The sequence below is a fragment of the Budorcas taxicolor genome, chromosome 4, assembly GCF_023091745.1.
Source record: "Budorcas taxicolor isolate Tak-1 chromosome 4, Takin1.1, whole genome shotgun sequence".
In the NCBI taxonomy this organism is placed as follows: domain Eukaryota; kingdom Metazoa; phylum Chordata; class Mammalia; order Artiodactyla; family Bovidae; genus Budorcas; species Budorcas taxicolor.
Window position 1 is genome coordinate 107,517,477 of NC_068913.1, and position 24,656 is coordinate 107,542,132.

Consider the following 24,656-nt stretch of genomic DNA (forward strand, 5'->3'; position numbering starts at 1 on the left):
TAATGAGAAGCATCTTCTGACTTTCTATACAGGGCGACCTTAGGAGGAAGGGAGGAGAATAAATGAAGAGAAAGAACTTGAATAGCTCCTTCCAGAAGAAAAGGGGTACAACTGGCTCAGAGCTACCCTGTGCTCTAAGTTGTTTTGTTGTCTAGCTCAGTCATGTCCAACTCTTGAGACCCCATGGACTGTAGCCCGCCAGGCTCCTCTGTCCATGGAGATTTCCCAGGCAAGAATAATGGCGTGGGTTGCCATTTCCTTCTCCGGGGCATCTTGCTGACCCAGGAATCAAACCCGCATCTCCTGCCTTGCAGGCAGATTCTTTATCACTGTGCCACCTGGATCAGGGAGGGCCACAGATGCTCAGAGATGGGTTGCCCGCACAGTGTAGGAGGTAGACCAACCGGGCATGTGGTCTCCCAAGATGGTGGACTTGACTCAGGTCAGGAGAGATTGGGCTTCCTGCTCGCCCCACCCGTGGTTGGTGCTGGGGCACTTTGAGAGCTTCAGGGCCAGGTTTTGGAGGCTGTACCAGCTGTGAGGCAGTGCAGTTACTTCTCACTGGCCTCTTCTTTCCTTTGTATCTGGAAGCAGGCTCGGCTGCAGACTCCAGCCTTGCAAAGCGGCAGCCCCACTTGGGAGCAGGGTGGTGGCAGGGCCACGGTGGGAGCCCTGAAGATGCCTCATGGCTGCTGAGGGGGCTGCCCCGCCAGGGAGCAGAGCGGCGGGCATGGTCGGCAGCCTGTGGGTTCTAGCCCTGGTGTCCTCAGTCCTGGCTCTGGAAGGTAAGTGGAGAGGGGAGACGGAGGAAGTCCCACCTGCCCGTAGAGACCCAGCACATGTGGGAAGTGGGAAGGATTCAGAAAAGAGTGAGACATCAAGAGAGGAAAAGGGATGGGGAAAGTTTCAGAGAAGGGCTCCCAGGAGACAATCAGGCTCCTGTTGGTCACTTAAATGAATCTGGGAGGAAGATTCTCTTCCCAGTGGGGCTGGGGTGGGCTTAGCCCTGCAGGCTGAAGACCTGGCCGCTGAGTGTCCCTTCTTATCTCTGAGCAGAGGTGTTGCTGGATACCACTGGAGAGACATCTGAGATTGGCTGGCTCACCTACCCACCAGGTGGGGTGAGTATTACTCTTGTGTTCTGAGCCCACTGCCCCTCCCCATGCCCCATTCAGAAGCTCTGTGATTTTGGGGAGGAAACCCTCAGTGGAGATGGCTGGGCTAAGAGGTCTGCCCTCCAGAGGAACAGGACTTCTAGGCATCCTCAGGGGCTTTGCATGTGCTTAATTCTAAGATGGGCTGGAAGGGATATGCCCCACCTCCCTGCCCCCTATGGACCCAGGAGCCACTAACCATGCCTCTGTGGTCCCTGCAGTGGGATGAAGTGAGCGTTCTGGACGACCAGCGACGGCTGACTCGGACCTTCGAGGCATGCCACGTGGCTGGGGCCGCTCCAGGCCCGGGGCAGGACAACTGGCTGCAGACACACTTTGTGGAGCGGCGAGGGGCCCAGCGGGCGCACATCCGACTGCACTTCTCAGTGCGGGCCTGCTCCAGTCTGGGCGTGGCGGGGGGCACCTGCCGGGAGACCTTCACGCTTTACTACCGCCAGGCCGAGGAGCCCGATGGCCCTGACAGCATCTCCTCCTGGCACCTCAAACGCTGGACCAAGGTGGACACGATCGCGGCGGATGAGAGTTTTCCTGCCTCCTCGGCCTGGGCAGTGGGCCCCCCGCAGGCCGGGCAGAGGGCAGGGCTGCAGCTGAACGTCAAGGAGCGGAGCTTTGGGCCCTTGACCCAGCGCGGCTTCTACGTGGCCTTCCAGGACACTGGGGCCTGCCTGGCCCTCGTGGCCGTCAAGCTCTTCTCCTACGCCTGCCCCTCTGTGCTCCGCGCCTTCGCCTCCTTTCCTGAGACGCAGGCCAGTGGGGCCGGGGGGGCCTCCCTGGTGGCAGCTGTGGGCACCTGTGTGGCACACGCGGAGCCGGAGGAGGATGGAGCAGGGGGCCAGGCAGCGGGCAGCCCCCCAAGGCTGCACTGCAACGGGGAGGGCAAGTGGATGGTTGCCGTCGGGGGCTGCCGCTGCCAGCCGGGGCACCAGCCTGCGCGGGGAGACAAGGCCTGCCAAGGTGAGACCCCTGCTTGCTTGCACTTGAGATCGCTCCTGAACGGGTCCACACTTCATTTTGTACCCCCTGCCCAAAGGTCAACAATAAGCTGTTTTAGGAAAGGACCCTTGTTTTCTCCAGATTTATTTCCTAAAGCACCCAGGTTTGCTTTCATCCACTCATCTGAAACTTCTGGAACTTTCTGGAGAATTCCACAGCACTTGCTGGGGCTCCCAAGGCTACGGGCCTCTGAAGGGATGGCGATGAAAGGCGTTGAACTCCTGGGCTGTTGTGGGATGGGGCCCTTTGTCTGCATTTGCTGTCTAGCTAGGGATGGATCATCGTCCCGGGAGGCAATGGGTACAACTGACCAGGGTGATTCTGCTGTGAGTGCAGGCTGCAGACAGCCTCTGCAGAGGCAGGTTGTGAAGGCAGACCAGGCCCTGCCTCTAGTGCCTGGCCTGCTGCAGCCCCCACCACACAGGACTTTTTCCATCAATGGAAATGTAATTCCACCCCCAGCAAAATAGCAGAAGGCATGTCAGGGTCTGCCCGAAGGAGGTGGAGAGGGAGGAGAGGGGTGAGGAGGAGAGGCAGATCTCGGGAGGAACGGCAGGCCTGGGGGAATGGCAGTGCCAGTGTTGAGGGGGCTCAGGATGGCAGAGTGGACCTGAGGCTGCTCCCTTCTCTGCCCCTTAGCCTGCCCTCGGGGGTCCTACAAAGCCTTGGCTGGGAATGCCCCCTGCTCACCATGCCCTGCCCGCAGCCACGCCCTGGCCCCTGCGGCCCCTGTGTGCCCCTGCCTGGAGGGCTTCTTCCGGGCCAGTTCAGACCCCCCAGAGGCTCCCTGCACTGGTGAGTCCCCCACCCACCCCAGGGATGGAATCGGGATGCAATGGGGCCAGGAGAGGGTGAGCCTGAGGGCACAGGGGTGGCTGGTCGGCATTTGCAGTGACTTTTTCCTCCTCTGTCCTTGCTTTCCTTCCCCACCACCTTTCCCTGCTGCTCCCCTCCGGCCCACCTGCTTCCTCCCTCCACTGCCTCCTGCCTTCTTCCTTCCCCCATCACCCCCGCCCCGGAACTCCCTACTCCCTGGTCCTTGCCGCCTCACACGCGTGGTCTCCCCAGGCCCCCCATCAGCACCCCAGGAGCTGTGGTTCGAGGTGCAGGGCTCTGCCCTCATGCTGCACTGGCGCTTGCCTCGGGAGCTTGGGGGCCGCGGGGACCTGCTCTTCAACGTGGTGTGCAAGGAGTGCGGAGGGGCCGGGGGCCAGGGCCCTTGTCACCGCTGTAGGGACGAGGTGCATTTCGACCCCCGCCAGAGGGGCCTGACCGAGAGCCGCGTGCTCATCGGGGGGCTGCGGCCACACGTACCCTACATCCTGGAGGTGCAGGCTGTCAACGGGGTGTCGGAGCTCAGCCCCGACCCTCCCCAGGCTGCAGCCATCAATGTAAGCACCAGCCACGCAGGTGAGCCTCAGCCGCCCCTAAGCTTCCGGTCTCCTCCTTAGAATGCCCCCGTGCCCCACTCCTGCTCTCCAGCCCGTGGAAACCCCACTAACGTCACCCCCACGCCAGTTCCCTCCGCAGTCCCTGCCGTGCATCAGGTGAGTCGCGCCTCCAACAGCATCACCGTGTCCTGGCCGCAGCCTGATCAGACCAATGGAAACATCCTGGACTATCAGCTCCGCTACTATGACCAGGTAGGGAGCAGAGGGCGCCCCTGGCGGGGCTGGTGGGAGGTTCCAGGGGCCCCACAGTGGGGCGAGAGGTGGGGGGACCGGAGGGGTGCCTCAGGGCCCTGCAGCAGGGGAGTGGGGAATGTGGGAGGCGGACGGGGGGACCAGGACCCCACGGCCGGCAGGGAGTGAGTGGCTGTCGCCCCCCTCCAGGCAGAAGATGAATCCCACTCCTTCACCCTGACCAGTGAGACCAACACGGCCACCGTGACGAAGCTGAGCCCCGGCCATATCTACGGCTTCCAGGTGCGGGCGCGGACAGCCGCGGGCCACGGCCCCTACGGGGGCAAGGTCTACTTCCAGACGCTGCCTCAAGGTGAGGGGAGGCCTGGGTGGGGTGGGGGCAGCCCGAAGGGATGGTGAAGAAGGGCTCGGGGACCATCCAGACGTTGTACCTTCACCCTGACCCTCCAGACCAGGAGAGTGTCTGCCCCTTGATCTTCGGTTCCATGGTGGGGTGAGGGGTGGTGCAGGTAGGTGGTTGCATGAGGGAAGGATGCTCCAGCATGTGAGATGTTACTCACCTGTGCCCCTGGGCGGCTGGTTCTGCAGGTGAGCTGTCCGCTCAACTTCCTGAGAGGCTTTCCTTGGTGGTTGGGTCCATCCTGGGGGCGCTAGCCTTCCTTCTGCTGGCGGCCATCACTGTGCTGGCTCTCGTCTTCCAGAGGTAAGCCCCTCCCCACCACGGCCAGGTACCACTCCCTCCACATGCCCCCAAGTCCTGACAGCCCCAGAGTTCCCCAGGGAAACCCCCACCAGCACCCTCTACCCCCAGCAGCCCTGGCCCCTGGGTCTGGCTGTCTCCCGCCCCAGAGCCCTGGCAGGACCTTGGCCTCTGTGGGGTGGACTGGGGAGGGGACAGGCGGGAGTGTGACTGCAGGACTGGTTTTTGTCCCCCAGGAAGCGGCGTGGAACTGGCTACATGGAGCAACTGCAGCAGTACAGCAGCCCAGGTGGGGGTGGGGCCGGGAAGTGGGGGCGGGGGGGTTGGAATCAGAACGGCCTGAGAAGGAAGGATGAAAGAAGTGGGGCAGGAGGGGGTGGAGGAATGGGACAGTGAGTCTGGGACAGCTGAGAACGGTCCAGGGGTACCCCCAGGTTGCGGGCAGCTCCTTGGTGCCGTCTTTGGAAGTGAGAGAGCAAGCCTGGGGTGTATGGGGACGTCCCTTCTTCATGGACCACCCCCTACGCCTGCAGGGCTTGGGGTGAAGTACTACATTGATCCCTCCACCTACGAGGACCCCTGCCAGGCCATCCGAGAATTTGCCCGGGAGGTCGACCCCACGTACATCAAGATCGAGGAGGTCATTGGGGCAGGTACCGCATGGGAGCAGAGGAGGGCATGGAAGGGGGTCCCAGGAGGGTCCCTTCTGAACAGGGTAGGACACCTCAAGTCCTTCCTGGGGAGCCCCCCAGCCTACACCTGCTCCCCCAGGCTCCTTCGGGGAGGTGCGCCGGGGCCGCCTGCAGCCCCGGGGACGGCGGGAGCAGTCCGTGGCCATCCAGGCCCTGTGGACCGGAGGCGCCGAGAGTTTGCAGATGGCCTTTCTCGGCCAGGCCGCCATGCTGGGCCAGTTTCAGCACCCCAACATCTTGCGGCTAGAAGGCGTGGTCACCAGGAGTCGGCCCTTCATGGTGCTGACGGAACTCATGGAGCTGGGCCCCCTGGACAGCTTCTTGAGGGTCAGTCAGGCTGGTGGTGAGGCGGTGCTGGCGGCGGGAGGCTTGGGCCGGGAAAGTGGGCAGTTCTTAGCTGTCTGGGACCCATAGCCCCATCCCTCAGCTCCCTCCTGCCTCTGGGGTCTTCAGCCTTCATTCTCAGGCCATTCTGATTCCAAATGGCCCTTGCCCTGGGATGCCAGTGTGTCTGTGTGATGTGTCTAGGTCCCCCTGAACCCGCACTTTTGCTGACCTCTGTCCCCCCCCCACCATCCCCCAGCAGCGGGAGGGCCAGTTCAGCAGCCTGCAGCTGGTGGCCATGCAGCGGGGCGTGGCCGCTGCTATGCAGTACCTATCCAGCTTCGCCTTTGTGCACCGTGCACTCTCTGCCCACAGCGTGCTGGTGAACAGCCACCTGGAGTGCAAAGTGTCTCGTCTCGGCCGCAGTCCTCAGGTGAGAGCATGGCCTCAGGGGCCCGGCCTCTCTCGGGGGTGGGGGTGGGGTTGCCGTGCAAAATGGCTCGACTCGGCCACAGTCCTCAGGTGAGGGCACAGTCTCGGGGGCCCAGCCTCTCTCAGGTGGGGGGCGGGGGTTTGCCGGAGGACAAGCTGGGACCGAGGGCGGTGGATGCCTCAGGTGGCGAACCTTAGAGTCTGAAGGGGTGGAGCTCACCTGTGTGGTGGAGCAAACCCAGGGCGAAGGGGCACAGCAGGACATCAGGGATGGACTAAGGACACTGAGGGAGAGAGGGGAGTCCTCCTAGAACCACCTCCTGCCCTTCCCTAATGCTGACCAGTGTCAGAATCCCTGGGTACCAATCCACACACCACCCTCAAGCTCTGTGACTTTGCACAAGTTTGTATTTCTCTACGTCTCAGCCTCTGTACCTGCAAAAATGGAGACAACGCCATCAGTGATACAGGGTCATCACAGGATTAAACGAGATGCTTGCTGTGAAACCCTTGATGCACATTTGAGCACGTAGTAGTTGCTCAGTAACTAGGACCACGGCTCTGATTATTGCTATTGTTACTTTCAACCTTATCCCGCAGGGCCCAAGTTGTATGCTTCGCTGGGCGGCCCCAGAGGTCATCGCACATGGGAAACATACAACATCCAGTGATGTCTGGAGCTTCGGGATAGTGATGTGGGAAGTGATGAGTTATGGAGAGCGGCCCTACTGGGACATGAGTGACCAGGAGGTGAGCTCATGACCTGGACAGTGATGATTCCCCACCCCTGTCCGTCCAGCCCACCAGCCTCACAGACTCAAACATTCTAAGCCCTCCATCCTAGAATACATTCGCGTTCTAAGATCTCACGGGTCTCACAGCTCCTCTCCAGCCTCATGCTTCCCTAACGACACATTCTTTTCCACTAGCAATAGCCTCTCAGCACCGTCTTCTTCCTCTAATCCCCAGGTGCTAAATGCAATACAGCAGGAATTCCGGCTGCCCCCGCCTCCAGGCTGTCCGCCTGGACTGCACCTGCTTATGCTGGACACTTGGCAGAAGGATCGTACCCAGCGACCTCACTTTGACCAGCTGGTGGCCGCATTTGACAAGATGATCCGCAAGCCAGACACTCTGCAGGCTGGCGGGAGCCCCGGGGACAGGTCTGGAGTTTGGTGTTAGAACCCGGGAGAGCCAGGGAGGGTTGATGCAGACCCACAGAGGAAACTGAGCAGAGGGGACAAGGATGAAGAGGAGACTGTGACCTGCCTGCCCCTCCCTCCCAGACCTTCCCAGGCCCTGCTGAATCCCGTAGCCCTGGACTTTCCGTCTCTGGACTCCCCTCAGGCCTGGCTCTCAGCCATCGGCCTGGAGTGCTACCGGGACAACTTCTCCCAGTCTGGCCTCTGCACCTTCGGTGATGTGGCTCAGCTCAGCCTGGAGTAAGCTGGGAGGGTCTGGGAGGGGAGCCTCAGCCCGGGGCCAGGGGTGGGGCCCAGGGTCTTGGAGACACGGCCCCAATTGTTTTTCCCTTTTGTCCCCCCTCTAGAGACCTGCCCGCCCTGGGGGTCACCCTGGCCGGCCACCAGAAGAAGCTGTTACACCACATTCAGCTCCTGCAGCAGCACTTGAGGCCGCCGGGCCCCGTGGAGGTCTGAGATCTGGGCGGGAAGCTACAACGTGAGGATGCCTGTAACCAAGTCCTGGATGAGGGTCCCAGGGGGACCAAGGGAGATGTGAGCCCGGCTCCACGCCCGCCAGCCACACACTAAACCCAACCCTTGGGGCACCTCCCTCCCCGGTTCTCCACTGCCCTCCCCACATTAAAGGGAAAGAAGGGATTTTGCACATCGGAGTAGTGGTGAGGCCCTGTGGTCTGCATCAAAGGGGTGGGAGACCCCACCGCAGAGAAGGCTGCGGAAGGAGAAGAGAGGCGTACAGGAAGTGACTTTATTGGAAGGTGGGAGGCGGTATCACACCCCACCCCTTCCCAGCAGTACCCATCTGCTCGGTACACCTCCCGAACCTCTGCGGCTGTCTGCAGCTGTGACCCTGGATGGGGGCTGGTGCCCGAGGTGGCACCCCAACCTTTTGTAAAGTGCTTTGCTCAGACAGGGTGGTAAGGCCAGGGTGGGTGAAGCTGGGTCCCTACTCATGCTGGGTCCCTGTGCTTCAGGTGAGGTGTGAGCCTGCTCCTCGGTTTCCCTGTATTCTGTTCTACACCCCCCCCCACCCCACCTCTGACCTGGCAGGTGAGAGATCTGGACTTTGGTGGGAGGCAGGAGGCGGGAGGAGAGCTCAGATCTGGTACTCCCAGCCCTCCTCGTCCTCCAGAGCCTTGTTGACCACCCCCCTCAGCTCTCTCTTCAGGGTCCCTTGCCGCAGCCTCTCCCAGTTGATGCTGCTGCAGGAGGTACTTCGAGACACTGAGGGGGTAGGAAGCGACAGGCGGGCGCCGAAGGGGCTGCCCGGCCACAGTCTTTCCCTGTTGCCCTCCGAGCCTGGGTGGCAGAAGGCCTGGGCGTAGCGCCGGACACGCTGCTGGTTGATGTCCTGTTTCTCTTCCACCCTGTTGGGAGAGGGGGAGTACAGAGGAGGTGATGGAATGGCTGACCTTGGACCAGCCCTCGTCTCTGGGCCTCGTCCAGCCCCGCTGCCGGTGGCCTCTCTCCTTGTCTGCAGCCTGAGTGGGCACAGGGGATGCCAGGCTTTGGGAAGCAACACAGAGCCGGGTCCAGGGACAACGTGGAATCTTTCAGGGCCGCTCTCCGCCCCCGGAGCCTGGCAATTTCCCTTCCCCCAGTAAGACTGGAAGCCCAGGGAGCACACAGGCCTGTACAACAAGTGTGCCAGCTCATGCTGTCACTCACCGCAGGAACCAGCGGTCCCCCAGCCCGAACTTGCGCCCGCAGATCCCCGAGCGAGGCCACAGGCAACGCGGCAGCTTCTTCTCCAGCATCACAGTGGTGGCTACAACCTGTGGGGGGGCGGGGGTGGGGCAGAAGAGGATGAAACCAGAGATGGAGTGCAGACCACTGGAAGAGTGGAGAGGACTCTGGGCAGAGGGACCACAGTGTAGCAACAGCTGGGAAACTCATGGTTTCCCAGAGGGGACCATACCCCTGAGCAGAGGTTAGTGGAGTTAGCTTCGTCACCCCTTTTCTGCAGGAGAGAGTGATGGGTCTTGAGCCCCAGGATCCTTCACCCAATGACCTGGCATCCAGACCAGGCCAGTCCAGCAGGAGGTGGGGAGACCTCGCTCTAAGGATCAGGAAGGTGGGCAGAGCAAAGAGCAAGGGTCCTTGGGGCTATGGAATATTTTGACCCTACAGGTATAAAGGCTACTTAGAAAAACATCCTGTGGAGAAATTTCCTACCAATACATTTACATTGAAAAAATATTTTCACGAGCAAACCCTATGTTGCCAGCTTAGGGTTTTTGTTTTTTTTTAAATTCTACTTTCTACACAACGCAGTTAAATGCCATCTAGTTGGAGGATTTCCCATTTACGTTGCTGAAATTATTTCTGTTGCGATAAATTCTTTTGTAAGTACATTTTTAAATGATGATTTGATCCAGTTAATGCGTGCTTTTGACCCCATCACAATTATCTGACTGAAGATAGTTTCTGTGACTATTATAGGGAGTTTGTGTGGCGTTATTTTTAACACGTCCAGTTTTTCTGGGTCGAATTTTGAAGACTTAAATATTGCCCCAAAGTTGATACTTCAGTTTTTATTCAGTAACAAAATTTCGTGAATGCAGTTGTAGCTACTGTGCTTGTGTGCTAAGTCGGTTCAGTTGTGTCCTCCTGTTTGCAACGGCATGGACTGTATAGCCCTTCAGGCTCATCTGTCCATGGGATTCTCCAGGCAAGAATACTGGAGTGGGTTGCATTCCCTCCTCCAGGGGATCTTCCAGACCCAGAAACCCAACCCGCATTTCTTTAAGTCTCCTGCGTTGGCAGTCACATTCTTTACCACTTGCACTGGGAAGCCCACTGTCGCTACTCCTGAGGTTCATTTCTTACTGATGATTCTAGAAAAGACAGATTTAACTTTTTTGAGAAAACAGGAATTCTTTTCAGCTGTTTCAGGATTGCTTGATTGTATTGCTGATCCAGTTCCGTACACTTTGTGTCAATTTTGCCTGTGCAATAACCCTCCAGATATACTGGGGGTGCCGGGGAGTCGGGGGCGGTGGGAGGTGAAATATCCTGCTGCTGAGTTTGGCCTGGCCCTTGTCAGGAAGATAATGACTTGCACTAACCCTCCCGGCCACGAGGGGGCTCACCTGCGCCCTCCAGAGCTCATCCCGCTCGTGGGCTACACGCCAGTGAGTGTCTCCCATCATAGCGATGAGGAGGTTGAGCATGAGCAAAGCAGCGATGATGGCGAAGGCAGCGTAGGTGATGCTGTACATGAAGGGCAGATCCACGTCGTAGTTGGCGGGGCCGTCGATGATGGTGAGGAACAGCTCAAAGGTGCTGAACAGCGCCATGGGGTAATTGAAGAAGTGGCCCAGCTCATTGGGGTCCTCTGTCTGGAAGATGATAAAGAAGGCTGCTCTCACCCAAGGGGGTGAGAGTTCCATGCGATTAAACCGTAGCCCGCTCTGTGCTGCGCACTTCAGTCCTGTCTGCTTCCTCTCCAGTGTCACTATCCCAGCCCTCCATCACTCTGTCCTGTGGGTTCTTTCGTTCCCCTATTTTCCATATGATTCACCATCCTGATCCCAAGAGCCAGCTCTCCCCCTTAACACATCCCATCCTCAGACACTGTGGCCTCCTCCTGCCTCTGCCTTCCCTCCTGCCCCCCTCTCCCCACAGGTTTATCTAGAGGCATCCTGTGCTTTCTGATTTCCTCCAGCCCAGGGCCCCTATCTCAGATGATTTACCCGAGGCAAAGCCCAGGATGACCACAGCCATCAGCCAGCAGAATCTCATCAGATCGCCAAAAATCATCTAGCAGGAAGGAAGAGAAGGGAGACCAGCTCCACACCAGTCTTTTGAGCAACTGCCCCTTATAGCCTCTAAGAGGTCTAACCCTGAGAAGTCCCACAGCTCTGCCCTCTAGCATAGGGTAGAGGCTGGTCAACTATGGCCTGCCGGCCAAATCTACTGGATCAATTTTAGTATGGCCCTTGAGTGAGAATTTTACATTTTTTAAATGATTGAAAAAAAAATTTTAAAGGGGGAAGGGAAGAAGAAAATCAAAGAGATTATATACATGTTGGCCTTGCAAGCCTGGTAGGGAAGATTCCCTGGAGAAGGAAATGGCAACCCACTCCAGTGTTCTTGCCTGGGAAATCCCATGGTCAGAGGAGCCTGGCAGGCTATAGTCCATGGGGTCGCAAAGAGTTGGGACATGACTTATAGACTAAACCACCACTGCAAGCCTGAGGTCTCTCTGATCTGATGCTTTTCAGAAATGTTCGCAGCCCCTGCTCTGGGACCTTTCTATAGAAAGTTTGGGAGGAGGCACCGACCTTCTGGATCATGATGGTGAAGGGGCCCAGCATCTGGAATCCTCGCGCAAAGTACATGACGCTGCACCAGCCCAGCACCAGGGCGAAGGACATGGGTACCACCTCCCCATTGGTGTTGGTGAGCCGCATCACCATAGTCACCAGCACCATGCAGGAATAGGTGATGCTGGAGGGAGAGTGGGGAGGGGGCCATGAGAGGGAGACTGGGGTGATCCTGAGGATCCAAGAGGGAGGGGGTGATGGAAGTGCTACCTACACACTCAGCTTCAAGCTCCGTACACAGTCACACACACATCACAGCGAGGCCTCTGGATCTGGGGTTCTCCAGAGGCCAGGGATCCAGGGAGTTAAACTGGAGCCTTAGTGAGAAAGGTGTAGGGGGTGAGAGGGAAAGAGACTCACAAGAGGATGTGGAATGGTCCTCCAAGGATGGTCTGTCCAAAGGAGCGACTGACCCCCACTCGGAAGATGTCTGTAATCTGGGGAGAGGCCGGGAAGACGCGAGGCACTGCAGACTGAAGCTCTGACTGGATCCCTGGGGCACACAGCCTCACCCCTGGATCCCCACTGCACCCACCTCTATGAACAGGATGATGATGGCTCCACAGACGCTCACCAGCTCCCCCACCAGTCGGAGGTGGTCCTGGCGGGTCACATAGGCCTCCTGAAAGGAGAGGCGTGGTCAGAGGACTCAGGGCTTCCCTCCATCTGCCCTGCCCACCCTTGGGTGCAAGTCCACATCCTTGTCTAGGGACACCAGTCGCTCAGATTCTTCTCAACCCGTGAGGTTTGGCTCTCTCAAACTCTGCTCTCAGAGCATCGGTATCTTTCTGTGTGCATGTCTTTGAGTTTGTGCCTGTGTAGTTGAGATCTGGGCAAGGAGAGAAACGTGGGTGGTGAGCTAGGAACATGACACACATCTGAAAGATGGCAGAGGGCTGGATACCCGCCACCCCGAAGCTCTGCTAGTCCTTGGGAGTCACCTGAAGTGGCTTCTGCTGGTAGAGGGTGCTGTCCCGGGGGTCAGTTTCATTGTCTGTCCTGGGCTTGAGGGGGCGGTACACACAGCACACGGTGAAGCAGACGATGTACAGCAGGTACGTGGCTGCCAGCACACAGAAGTACGGCCGCCCGTATCTCTTCCACTTGAGGGTCACCAGCTCCTTCACTGGCGTCTGGTCTAGGATCTGGCGAGCCTGCAGCAGAAAGAGAAGGCAGCAAGCAGCTCAGAGCCCCTGACTCCCCTCCCTGGTAGCTCCCTAGCCTGGGGACCAGCCCCCCACCACCCACCATACCTCCCTCTTCTTGGAGGTGACGATAAGTTCCAGTAGGGATAGCTCCTCCCCCGAGGAGTCGATTTCTGTGAGGTCGTAGAGAGTGGAGGTCAGCGGTCCACACGTCCACTGGATGTACTTCTGCTTCTGCATCAGGTTCTGGAACATCTAAAGTTGGGGATGGGGGGACAAGCAAGTGAGGAGGAGCAAGCCAAGGGGACTGTCGGGGTGCGGATGGGACGCTTGCCCAGTAGGACCGCTGCACCCCTGAAAGGGGGCTCGCTCTTCACTCAAAGACTGCAGCCTTGTGGACAAAAGAACCCTTCTCCACGTCAGCCTCCTAGTTCATCCTCTTCCCCTGTAACTCCCTCTAGAGTTTGGAAAGAGGAGATGCAAGGAGGCAGGGCAGGGGAACATGGGCATTACAGACCACCCCGGGGACGGGATCTAGACCCTTGCAGCCCCTAACGACTCAGGGCAGAGAAAGTGGGAGAGAAAGAAGATGCGAGACAGGGGCAGAGAAGGAAATTCCAATCGAAGCTGAAAATAGGGCCTCGGCATCGGGGAGGACCAATCACATCTACTTCCTCAAAGGGCCAGAAGTGTAAGATGAAGGGTCAGGAGAAGGATCCCTGTGGGGTTGAGGACGGGTCCCTCACCACAGTGTTGCCCTCCACTCCGGCCAGCTTGAAGGGGGTGAGGCCCTGGTGATTGAGCATGAGGTCCAGGGACTGCAGGTGGTCCCCTCGCCTGTCGTAGGACAGCAGCAGGTTGTACATCTGGCAGGCAAAGGTTTTGTTGGGCTGGAGGACGAGGATGTGCAACACTGTGTTTCCTGGGAGAGGACACGGGGTGTCACATGACCCCTGGGACCAGAGTCCCTGCTGTTCCCCAGGACCACCCCCCACCCCGAGGGGGCCTGAGGGCGGTCCCAGCCCCTCCCCTCTCCCCTGCCACTCCCAGCCTGCCAGCGCCCCCTCCAGCCCAGCTCTTACCCAGGGAGTCCTGGGCCCGGATGTCAGCGCCGTGCTCAATGAGCAGCCTCACAATCTCCTCGCTGCCCATGCAGGCGGCAAAGGACAGAGGGTGCTCCCCTGGGGAGGCAGAGGCCCAGGCGGGTGGGCGTGAGATGCGGGCAGGGAGGGGCAGTGTCTCCAAGCAACCGCCTCTCCCTCCCCCATCTCTGCTCTGGGCCTGGGGACCCTTGTCAGCAGGACCAGAGGCAGGGATGCTGGAGGGGGCCCTGGGGTGGGGCTGGAGGCTTGGCTCTGGCCGCCCCAGGCACGGGGCCTCCTCAGCCCGCCCTGCCTTGACTGGTGCCCCCCTCCTCATCCTCCCAGCCCCGGGCCTGCTCTCACCAAAGTAGATGAGGTTGTGAGGAGAGAGGCGGAAGGCGGAGCCTGTGGCCCTCGCAGAGACGCTGGCCCCGTGGGCGAGCAGGGCTTTCACCAGGTTCACGTTCTGGTTCATGACCGCTATGTGCAGGGCCGTCTGACCTGGACAAGAGAGCTCTTGGCTTGTGCTCTGTCCCCAGGATCCAGCTAGGGGTCCCTCCTATCTTCACAGAATCCTGCAGGGGGACCCTCCTGTCTCCACCAGGTCAGCCTTTCTGGGGGAGGATGAGACAGGGATAGGGGCCTGGTGGGGCTCCCAGGGGCCCCCTGTGCTGCCTGCCTCTTCCTGCTCTAGTGGTTTAGCCGCCAAGTCATGTCCGACTCTTGCCACCCCATGGACTGTAGCCTGCCAGGCTCCTCTGTCCATGGGATTCTCCAGGCAAGAACACTGGAGTGGGTTGCCGTTTCCTTCTCCAGTGGAGCTTCCCGATCCAAGAATCAAACATGGGTCTCCTGCATTGCAGGCAGATTCTTTACCTACAGAACGACAAGGGAAGCCTTCCTACCCTAGGTCTCTCCATTTCAGAGGTTAGCACTCCAACGAAGGGCACTAAGAATGCTGAGGAAAAAGGGACAGAAGAGGGAGGTGAAGAGAAGGGGGCCCAGATTCCCTCTTGGCTTCCCCAGACTGCTGCTGCTGCTAAGTCGCTTCAGTTGTGTCCGACTCTGTGCGACCCCATAGATGGCATCCCACCAGGCTCCCCCGTCCCTGGGATTCTCCAGGCAAGAACACTGGAGTGGGTTGCCATTTCCTTCTCCAGTGCATGAAAGTGAAAAGTGAAAGTGAAGTCGCTCAGTCGTGTCCGACTCTTAGTGACCCCATGGACTGCAGCCTACCAGGCTCCTCAATGCATGGGATTTTCCAGGTCCACCACCAAGGTCACACTTCCCTCCATCCGAGATCCTTGGCCCCTCACCTTCATACAGCTCAGATGTCATGGGCTCCTTGACCAGCTCCGGGGCAGCCTCCATCAGCACCATGGCGGCCTCCAGGTTGTCATAGAGGGCGGCCACATGCAGTGCTGTCTCCCCCACGGCTCCTGGCATTGACAGAAAGCAGAGTCTCATGGCCTCTCTGGAGCAGGGAGGGGGGGCCCATAGAGAACTGGGGGCCCACAGCAGAAGGCCCTGGGCTATACCAGCAGGAGGAGGGGGAAGAGGGCCATGGGCATGGGGCTGACCCAGCTGGAAACGCTCCTTACCTTTCTGGTGGACATCACAGGCCTCATACTTGAGCAGCTTGCTCAGAGCCTGGATGTTGTTCTCTTTGGCGGCTAGCAAGAGTGGAGACTCCCAGATCCTATAAGGGAGGGGAGCGGGTCGGTTGGGAAGAAAGGTGGGTGGCTTTGCTCCGTCTCACACCTCGGTGAAAATGAACTCCAAACCTGGAGGTCCCTCATCCAGAGAGGTGGGGCTGCTATCAGGGGAGGGGCTGCCTGAGCGCTCAGCTCTGACCCATTGGTTAATCCAAGCCAACTTTTTCATAGTGTGCGTGAGTTAAATCCAAGGCAACTTTTTCATAGTGTGCGTGAGTTAAATCCAAGGCAACTTTTTCATAGTGTGCGTGAGTTAAATCCAAGCCAACTTTCCCATAGTTTGCGTGAGTTAAATCCGAGGCAACTTTTTCATAATTTGTGTGAGCTAAATCCAAGACAACTTTTCCATAGTTTCCATGAGCTAAATGCAAGACAACTTTCCGTAGTTTGTGCATGGGTAAGTGTCAGGACAGCTTTCCTTTCCTGTGTGTGTGTGTGTGTGTGTGTGTGTGATCTGTGAGCATCAGGTGGAGAAGAAGGAGTTTCAGCTAAATGCTTGTTTACTTTCTGACCCCTTTGGCCTCTGGAGCAACCCCTTTGCAGCGTCCCTTGAAGTCCTGAGGTTACCCTTCAAGATAAGCATTATTTTCATGGACTGAGGGTATGAGGAAATGCCTCCCTTATCTTTACGGAGGCGGCTGACACGCAGAGGCTGGCGGGTACTTCTCCTGTTGTGCGATGCTCCCCTTCCTCAGGAAAGCCCCTGGCACTTTCTTCCCTACGACGGCATCTTTGGGGCTCAGTCCAAAAGCAGCCTTGGGTCCTTTCTTTCTTCTGGCCCTGTGTCGAGTTATAGTCTCTCCCTGCTTCCTCTCTGTGTCTCACTTGTTTTAGGCAAATCATCTCTGACTTTCCAGCTTTATGCCTACAATGAACTGCACACTTTTTGTAAGATCAAAACTGACTCCAACTGAGACACGTGGGGTCCCTTTATTTATTTTTCCCTGCTGGCCCAGAGCTACTTGGTCCTTCTACAGGAGTGAATGCAATAACACTATTCATCCACAGAGGGTCAGTTATGTGAACAGGAACTCACACACCGAAAAGGCCATAGTAGCAGGAAACTGACTCCAAGAACTGGGGGTGGAGGGGTGATTGGGAGAGGAGGAGAGAGCGCAGCTTGTCCGTCTCCCCGAATGCTGGCCCCAGGCCCCCGCATCAGCCACAGGGGCAGCCACCTGTCAGTTTAGTGGCTCTCCCCACTCAGTCCCTGCCTCCCCATTCCCACTGATCCCTGTTAATCCATGTCCTCATTCTCTGGGCCAGGATTAGCAAAATCTTCTTCTGACTAGTTCCCCTATACCCTATTTACCCCCAAACCATCCTTCTGGATGCTCCCAAGACATTCTCTCTAAACAGCAAATGCAAGCATAGTTTACAAAAATCTCGTGGGTCCTTAAACGCCCAAGGAGAAGAAACTCAGAAGTCCTCTCCAGACTTTGTGCAACTATTTTCCCGTGCTTTCATCCCCTGGCTGGCCCCTGACACCCAGCAGTTCGGCCTCAGCACCCCAGGGCACACCATTCCCCGCGTGGCTGTGCTGTCTCTCTCCTTTCACCGGGAATCCAGCCCCCACCCCACCCTAGTTACTCTCTATACTGCGCTCCCAGCGCCTGGGAATATGCCCAGCGTGATGGCAGGTGCTCATTACCACTCTCTGTAGAAGGAATGAACTGTAGCGATGCCAGAAAGTGGCTTGGCTTTACTGCCCCCCCCCTTATTAGCTCCATCAGCCACCCCCTAAGCCAACCTTAGGCAAACATATAATCTAAGTACAAAATAGTGTGCTTGGTGTGCTCACACACTCCCACTACCTCCTCATCACCCCTATCACCCCAGCCATCACCCCCACACCCTCCACCCTCACCCCATCACCCCGACCACAACCATGACTGCCGCCACCACCGTGATCCCCACCACCATCACCACCCCCCCCACCACCACTAGCCCATGACCCCCACCACCACCATGACCCCCATCCCCATCACCAGCTGCACCACCATCACCACCCCCACCCCCACCCCCACCATCACCCCCACCCCCCCTCCCACCACCATTACCTTTTCCAACAATCTGCGCAAATCCCTCTTTTATAGATATTCGAGAGTAAGCACTATTCCCCAACACACACACACACACACACACACACACATGGCAGGAAGTTTTCCGCCCTCTCCTCTGGCCTTACTTTTACCTCGGGGGCTGTGATTAGTATCTGTCTCTTTTTCTTCTAAGGGCACTTGGAGGTCAGAGGTCAGCCACTGTCTCAGATTGTATCCTTTCTCTGCCCTCCTCCAGGTAGCTTCTAGTTGCTGTTGTTGCTTTGTCTTGCTACTAGTTCTGTGCCCTGTTTGGCCAAGGGTTAATGGTGAAGCTAGAAATGTGTCCAAAGGGGCTTCTAACCCAAGTGCAGAGTCCACTCCCTGCTTCCTAGGACATAAGTGGGGAGGCTAGTCAGTGGCAGCCCCAGAGACACCACTGTTGGTTCTCTGACATATCTCTGATGACCGTAAATGTCCCCCTCAAACCTCCAGTCCCCACACGTTCTGTCTCTGGCCTGCACTGCCTGCCCTAGTGGCCTGGTGAGGGCAGGAAGCTACCATTTGAACTGGGATGGCTAGATTTACAAAATAAAAACATGGGGATGCTCAGAGTTGAATTTTAGATACACAACAAATAAGTTCTTGTTTTTTTCTTGGCTGTGCCATGTGGCCGATTGTATCTTATTTCCCCAACCAGGGATCAAACCTGGGCCCTCGGCAATGAAAGCACAGAGGCCTAATCCCTGGACTGCCAGGGAATTCCCCCCAAATAAGTTTTTAATATAAGTATGTCCGTGCAATATTTTAGGGCAAACTGAAACTGACAATCTATTCATTGTTTATCTGAAATTCACATTTAACTCTGTCTTGATGCTGGGAGGGATTGGGGAAAGGAGGAGAAGGGGACGACAGAGGATGAGATGGCTGGATGGCATCACTGACTCGATGGACATGAGTCTGAGTGAACTCTGGGTGTTGGTGATGGACTGGGAGGCCTGGTGTGCTGTGATTCATGGGGTCTCAAAGAGTCGGACACGACTGAGCGACTGAACTGAACTGTATTTTATTTGGGAACCTCAATCATATCACACTCTGGGTGAAGAAAAGGCTTATGACCCACACCAGCGAGGTTTGTAGAGACCTGGTCTCCTCTCGGTGGCAAACTCTAAGATCCAGCAAAAATGGATGGCAGAATCTGCATGGTTCCCAGGGAGTCAGGCAGAGGTATGACTTGCAACAGCATCACATGGCCACAAGGGGGAAGCCAAGAAAGCCCTTGCTAATATCCTGGGCAGTAAGGCAGAAAAGATAGCATGAAGTCGTGTCTGACGCTTGCGATCCCACAAACTGGAGCCCGCCAGGTTCCTCTGTCCATGGGATTCTCCAGGCAAGAATACTGGAGTGGGTTGCCATTTACGTAAGGGAGAACTCCTTCCAAACAGCTGCCTACACTTACACCCCATAAAAAAGACAGACCCCATAAAAAAGAGCTGCTGCTGCTGCTGCTGCTAAGTCACTTCAGTTGTGTCCGACTCTGTGCGACCCCATAGATGGCAGCCCACCAGGCTCCCCGTCCCTGGGATTTTCCAGGCAAGAACACTGGAGTGGGTTGCCACTTCCTTCTCCAATGCATGAAAGTGAAAAGAGCAGACCCATCCAAAGATTCTTGTGCCTGGTAAATAAAGAGTTTGTTCCAAAGAAACCCAACACAGAAGTTTAGATCTGGAGTAAAATCTACACATCACCAGACATCTCCCTAGGGCAGGAAGAAGAGGTGATACTGCCAAAATGTCTTCTGATTTTAATGGTTAAATTATACTCACTCTGTTCCAGGGGACAGTTTCATTTTATTTAGAAGCATACGTAACTTTACTACCAGAATCTCTTATTTACAAACAGTGATTTAGAGCAGTGGTCTTTCCCAGGTGGCTCTGTGGTAAAGAATCCTCCCGCCAATGCGGAAGATGCAAAAGATGTGGGTTAGGTCCTTGGGTGGAGAAGATCTCCTGGAGGAAGGAATGGCGACCCACTCCAGTATTCTCGCCTGGAGAATCCCATGGGCAGAGGAGCCTGGCGGGCTACAGTGCATGGGGTCGCAAAGAGTTAGACACGACTGAGCACACACACCTTAACCAGGGATAACTCCCTGCCTCCTTTCAAGGGATTTGGCAGAGTCTGGAGACATTTTTGGTTGTCATGACTGGGAGAGGGGATGAAACTGGCATCTAGTTGGCAGAGGGCAGGGGTGCTGCTAAGCTTGTTAAACAAGGCAGCCTCTTGTAACAGAGAATTATCTGCCCAACATGTCAAAAGGGTCAGGTAGAGAAGTTCTGACCTCAATGTATAAGTATTCCTTGTCTATTTTTAAAGAAGGGATTTTTCACATTAAATAGGATGAGAAATTCCCTCCATGTTTTTTTTTTTTTCTTACAAATCATTAAATGGTCAACTAAGAAACAAAAAATGAAGCCTTTTAAGCACCTGCAGATTAATTAATAAAAGACAGTGAAAGAAATGAGAAGATCTGAAATGATAAAAATATGAAAGTTGTTTCCAGAATTTAGAATGTCTTATTTTGCTTGACTATTTTAAAATTGAACAGTCTGGCTCAATACTGGACTAGTAGAAACACTGCTATAGGATTTCTGGCATAAACCTAGCACACTTTTTACAGAGCAAACAAGTCATTGATCACCTTGAGGTTCCCTCCGGCCCCAAGGAGCTGCCACTTGTCTTCTCTCCCTGTTTCCTCCACCCTATCCTCTCTGCTTCACGTTCTTATGGATGTGTATACGTCTATGCATGTACACTCACGTGTGTGGACCTGCACGTGTGAAGTTTTGCATTTGGCTGCTGGGAAATGAGCAGGATCAAGTGTGTCTAGGAAAGAATTCAAGAAAGCCCTGGAAACCCAGTCTAATCTGTCCATATGGAGAAAGAGGCCTGGAGCCCCGGGGTGGTCTGTTCAAACAAGTCGGAGGCAGCGCTGGGACCCCTCTGGTCATTTCCCTGTTCCTATTCTCCGTGTTCATCAGGATTGGAAGCGGGGTCAGAGGAGGCACGGGAGGTGGATCCCTCTGGTTTCTCCACCAACCCCTCTCAGAGAAGCATGTCACACACACCTCTTGGGGCTCAGAGTCTGGTTCTTGGATGGTTCCAGCTCTAATGGGAGGGAGCTCACAGTCCCTCTAACTCCTGCTGTCAATGGAAGCTGCCTTTTGACTGTTCTTGTGTTCTTTTTAATCACAGTGGTCCCAGGTGTTAAATGTGCTTTTCAGCTTCCAAAGCAGCCTCTCGCACACGATCACATTTGCTCTCTACAACCCTGTGACGCGGGATGAATAATTCTCTTATTTTTCTGCAAAGGAAGCCAAGCTAGATCCAGAAGACCTGACAGAGTTCAAGATGGAATGCTTGGCCAAGAACCTGGCCCCAAGGCTCTCACCGCTCAGTTATGTGGTTCTTCTAGTTCTCTGGCTCTTCCCAATTTTTCTTGTGTTGGGGTGAGGTTGCGGGGAGCGGCTGGAGCGGTGACCAGGGAGGGGAGGAGGTGTGCACTGGCCACCTGGGGCAACCTCCCTCCAGCTCAGGTTCTGGGCAATGGGAGAAAGAAGCCAAAGCTCAGGAGAGTGGCTAATTCCAGACCTAGCCGCCCTTCTAAGTGCCCGAACTGCATCTTTCAAGTCCAAGATGCCTGCACCTGCACATGCGTTTACTGAAGCAAGAAGTTCCAGGGAGATCCAAGGTCCCAGCCCTCACTCTGACAGGTAGGCCATGCCAGCCCCCAGATACTAATACAGGGGTCTATCAAAACAGAAAAGAGTCCCTGGTGCGCACTGCCTCGTGCCAGCTACTGGGAGGATGGCCGCACCAGCGAGGGGCTCAGGGTGAGGATCACGTTAGGCAGACCGCGGAAGCTGCCCAGCACAGTCCACACCAATCAGAATCGGGGCCTGCACTGTCCTCCTCAAGGCTCCCACACTACTTGTTCACAGCCTTCTTAGGACAGTCGCCAAGCTCACTTTTAACCCAAGTCGGTGTCGACCGGTGTGTTTGGCCCCTAAGAATGTGTGCTTCTGGAGAGCAGGGAATGCGTCACATTCATTTTCGCAAACCTAGCTGAGCGTTTTATAGTCAACACCTAGTACATTGCATCTCAGGAATTAAGACCGGTCAGGAAGATCCCCTGGAGGAGGGCATGGCAACCGACGCTGGTATTCTTGCCTAGAGAATCCCATGGGCAGAGGAGCCTGATGGACTACAGCAAAGAGTCAGACACGGCTGAGTGGCTTAGCACTCACACATATACACAAAGCCCCGAGATGATGCAGAGGAAATGAGAGAGAGATGATGGTTCAACTTGGATCCCACGGACACGGATTTAAGCCGAGGCAAAGGCAACGAAGGCCCAAGAAAAGTCAACCAGAGAGAGAAGAATGCTGGGTTCCCCCATGTTCCTGGAGAGACCTGAGCGCCTCCCTTCTCCTGGAGTCCCCTCCACCCCACCCGGAGCCCCCGCTCTGGGTCTGCCTCATTCCCAGGGGTGGGGGGTGGTAACAGCCCTGCTCACCTGGCCATGTTGTCCTCACTCACACTGTCAGCGCATGTACGTTAGGCAGACCGCGGAAGCTGCCCAGCACAGTCCACACCAATCAGAATCGGGGCCTGCACTGTCCTCCTGAGATCTCCCACAGATCTCCCCTTAAAGCTGAGTGATGACACTGCCTTGGACAATCCCCTCCCAACACTTTCAGGTCCTTCCGGGGAGTAGCCACCCAGTAGGGGAATCAAGTTTCCAGGGCCCTGGTGTCCCAGAAAAAGAGGATCCAGAAAACTGTGAAATCTGACAGGGGACGTGAGGAAGAGGGGAGAGTAGCTCTCTGAGTGGTGAATCAGGCTTTCCTAGCCCAAGGCTGTGAGAGAAGGCCCATCAGATGTCGCTAAGACACAGGGACAGAGAAGATACCGGGGAGCAGCCCCAGCTCCAGCCCAGGTCCTCCCCTCTGCCTCTGCCACCACTTCCAAGCCCCAGGGGCCTCTCTGTGCTCCTGCCCAGCTCCCCCAGCTCCAGGGTCCCGAGACTGGACTGGGATGAGTGGAACCACTGATGGTCCCAGTCTCCAACAACAATAATGTTCTGTTGCCTCAAGATGTCATCAGCCAAACATGTGCTCAGCCCCCACTCTCCCAGGCCCGGGGGGAGAGAGGTGGGCGGCAGCTGTGAGAGCCAGACCTCAAAAAAAAAAAAAAGGAGCACACCCCCCAGCCCTGAATCCTTGAGCAAGAGGAAGGAAAACAACAGGAACTCCAGCTAACCCCCAACCTCCCGGTCAGGCTCAGGCAGGGCCCCCCCACCCCACTTTGAGATGGAGAGAGACCCTCAGACACACATGCTTTGGACTTTCCCCTGTGAATAGACGTATTATCTGCCTCTTAGGGACCCAGGAAAGTCCCAGGAGGAGGACTTCCTGCTAGCCTGCTGGCCCCTGGGTGGGAAGACCCACGGAGGTTCTGGAGGAGAAATCACACACAGGGATGGCCTCAAGCTTCCTCCTACCTCCTCCCAACCCCCAGCTCTGAGCACCAATGGAGGTGGGGGGGACCATCGCATGAGTCTCAGGCAGTTTTCAGGAGCTGGAGCCTTAAGTGAGATGTTCTTCGGGCTCAAACTCTAGAGCCTCTCAAATTCCTCAGCCTACCTTCCGCAGTGAATTCTAAGCACCTGGTATTTTGGCCCATTGCCCATGGCCCTCTCCTGCAATGGAGTGTAATAAATTCCAGGGCTGGGTCCCAGCTTTGTTGTCTTCACAAACAGCACCCCTCTCCAACTCCCCCACGCCAAGACTCAGACTCCATCAATGGCTGATGCGATAAACGCACAAGAATGATTGTCACATTTTGGTTACCACATTTGGTGGTGACTGATGTCTGCAGTTCCCTCCCTGCCCCACTCATTGATTCATTCCCACACGTGCACATATACGTACTATGTGTTTCTGCCCAAGAGACTGTTCTAGGAGCAGGGAGTAGAGATGTAAAGAACTGTCCTAACATAGCAGCACCTCTGGGCCTCCTCGGTGGCTCAGCTGTAAACAACCCACCTGCAACGCAGGAGGCACGGGAGACTTGGGTTCTATTTCCAGGGTCGGAAAGATCCCCTAGAGGAGGGCATGGCAACCCACTCTAGTATTCTTGCTGGGAGAATCCCGTGGACAGAGGAGCCTGGCGGGCTACAGTCCAGGGGGTCCCAAAGAGTCAGACATCACTGAACAACTGAATACACACACGCACACACAGCAGCACCTCCGGGGTGCAAGTCTGTGATGCCCTAATCCTTCCACAGCCTGACAAGTTGTCTGGGCTCCAGGAAAGTACTTACGAGAAAGGCTGCCTAATTGATGGGCTCTTAAACATAGGGAGCACCTGTGTTACCCATGCCAGCCCCTCCTCCCCTTCCACCTGGCACTAACCCCACAGGCCCAGACTCTTGAGACAAAGTGCTCCAGAGAGGCCAGGCCTGGAAGAAAGGTCTTCCCAGCAAAGATGCCCTCAAAGGGAGGGGGATGCCAGGGGGGGAGGGAGGGGTGAGGGGCAGCAGCTCTGAGGCTTACCTCTTCTGCTGCAGCAGGTTCTGCTCATCCCGCCTCTGGGCCCATGGCTCCTGCCTCTGGAACCATCTGCAGAGCTTCCTCCACAGGCAGAGAATGTGCCCCTTCTCCTTGGGCAGGGGCAACCCCATGGAGCAGGGGGCCAGCTCCCTGAGGGGCTGGGGCCGAGGCCAGACCCCACCTGGACTCAGCCTGGGGGCCACATGGGCAGCCCCGAGGGCCGGCCCGCCCTCTTCCCGGAGAGGTGCCGTCTCAGGGCCTTCCAGGCCCCGCGGAGTCTCCCCGAGGTGTAAGCAGCCAGACACAAGAGGCCTCCCTCGGAGGAGTTCGTTACACTTGGCAGAGCTGGGACTCCGCCACTAAGCTCCCTGGGCAGGAGCTCTCATCCTGGGAGACGCAGAAGCCCTGAAGACACTCCCTTACTCCTCCCCAATTACCTGCGATTTAAAGAGACAGGCCAGCAGCTGTGGGAGCCTGGGAAAGCTCCCTCTCTCAGCTCCCCCACAGCCAGTCCAGGGAGGGGAGGCCTTCTGAGAGAAGGACAGGACTCCCTGGACTTTGGGACACCTGGCAAC

General features: G+C 56.7%; 2 protein-coding genes across 2 annotated transcripts; one reads left to right on the plus strand and one right to left on the minus strand.

Annotated features, from left to right (window-relative positions):
- Positions 1-685: 685 nt before the first annotated feature.
- EPHB6 (EPH receptor B6) lies at positions 686-7,617 on the plus strand. The gene is made up of 16 exons (XM_052638750.1): positions 686-785; positions 1,057-1,121; positions 1,376-2,129; positions 2,808-2,963; positions 3,237-3,578; positions 3,687-3,811; positions 4,001-4,163; positions 4,400-4,514; positions 4,748-4,800; positions 5,045-5,164; positions 5,283-5,530; positions 5,787-5,960; positions 6,560-6,709; positions 6,929-7,122; positions 7,246-7,401; positions 7,509-7,617. Exons 1-16 carry the CDS (start codon positions 686-688, stop codon positions 7,615-7,617), a joined length of 3,024 nt encoding a protein of 1,007 aa, XP_052494710.1.
- Positions 7,618-8,257: 640 nt separating this feature from the next.
- On the minus strand, positions 8,258-24,320 carry TRPV6 (transient receptor potential cation channel subfamily V member 6). Its single transcript, XM_052638850.1, has 15 exons — positions 24,085-24,320; positions 15,318-15,415; positions 15,033-15,155; positions 14,080-14,217; positions 13,717-13,815; positions 13,381-13,556; positions 12,743-12,889; positions 12,431-12,643; positions 12,025-12,111; positions 11,850-11,926; positions 11,448-11,613; positions 10,857-10,923; positions 10,254-10,522; positions 8,830-8,936; positions 8,258-8,528 (listed from the first exon to the last, which is right to left on the minus strand). The coding sequence occupies exons 1-15, from the start codon at positions 24,210-24,212 to the stop codon at positions 8,258-8,260; spliced, it is 2,166 nt and encodes a 721-aa protein (XP_052494810.1). The 5' UTR covers positions 24,213-24,320.
- Positions 24,321-24,656: the final 336 nt, after the last annotated feature.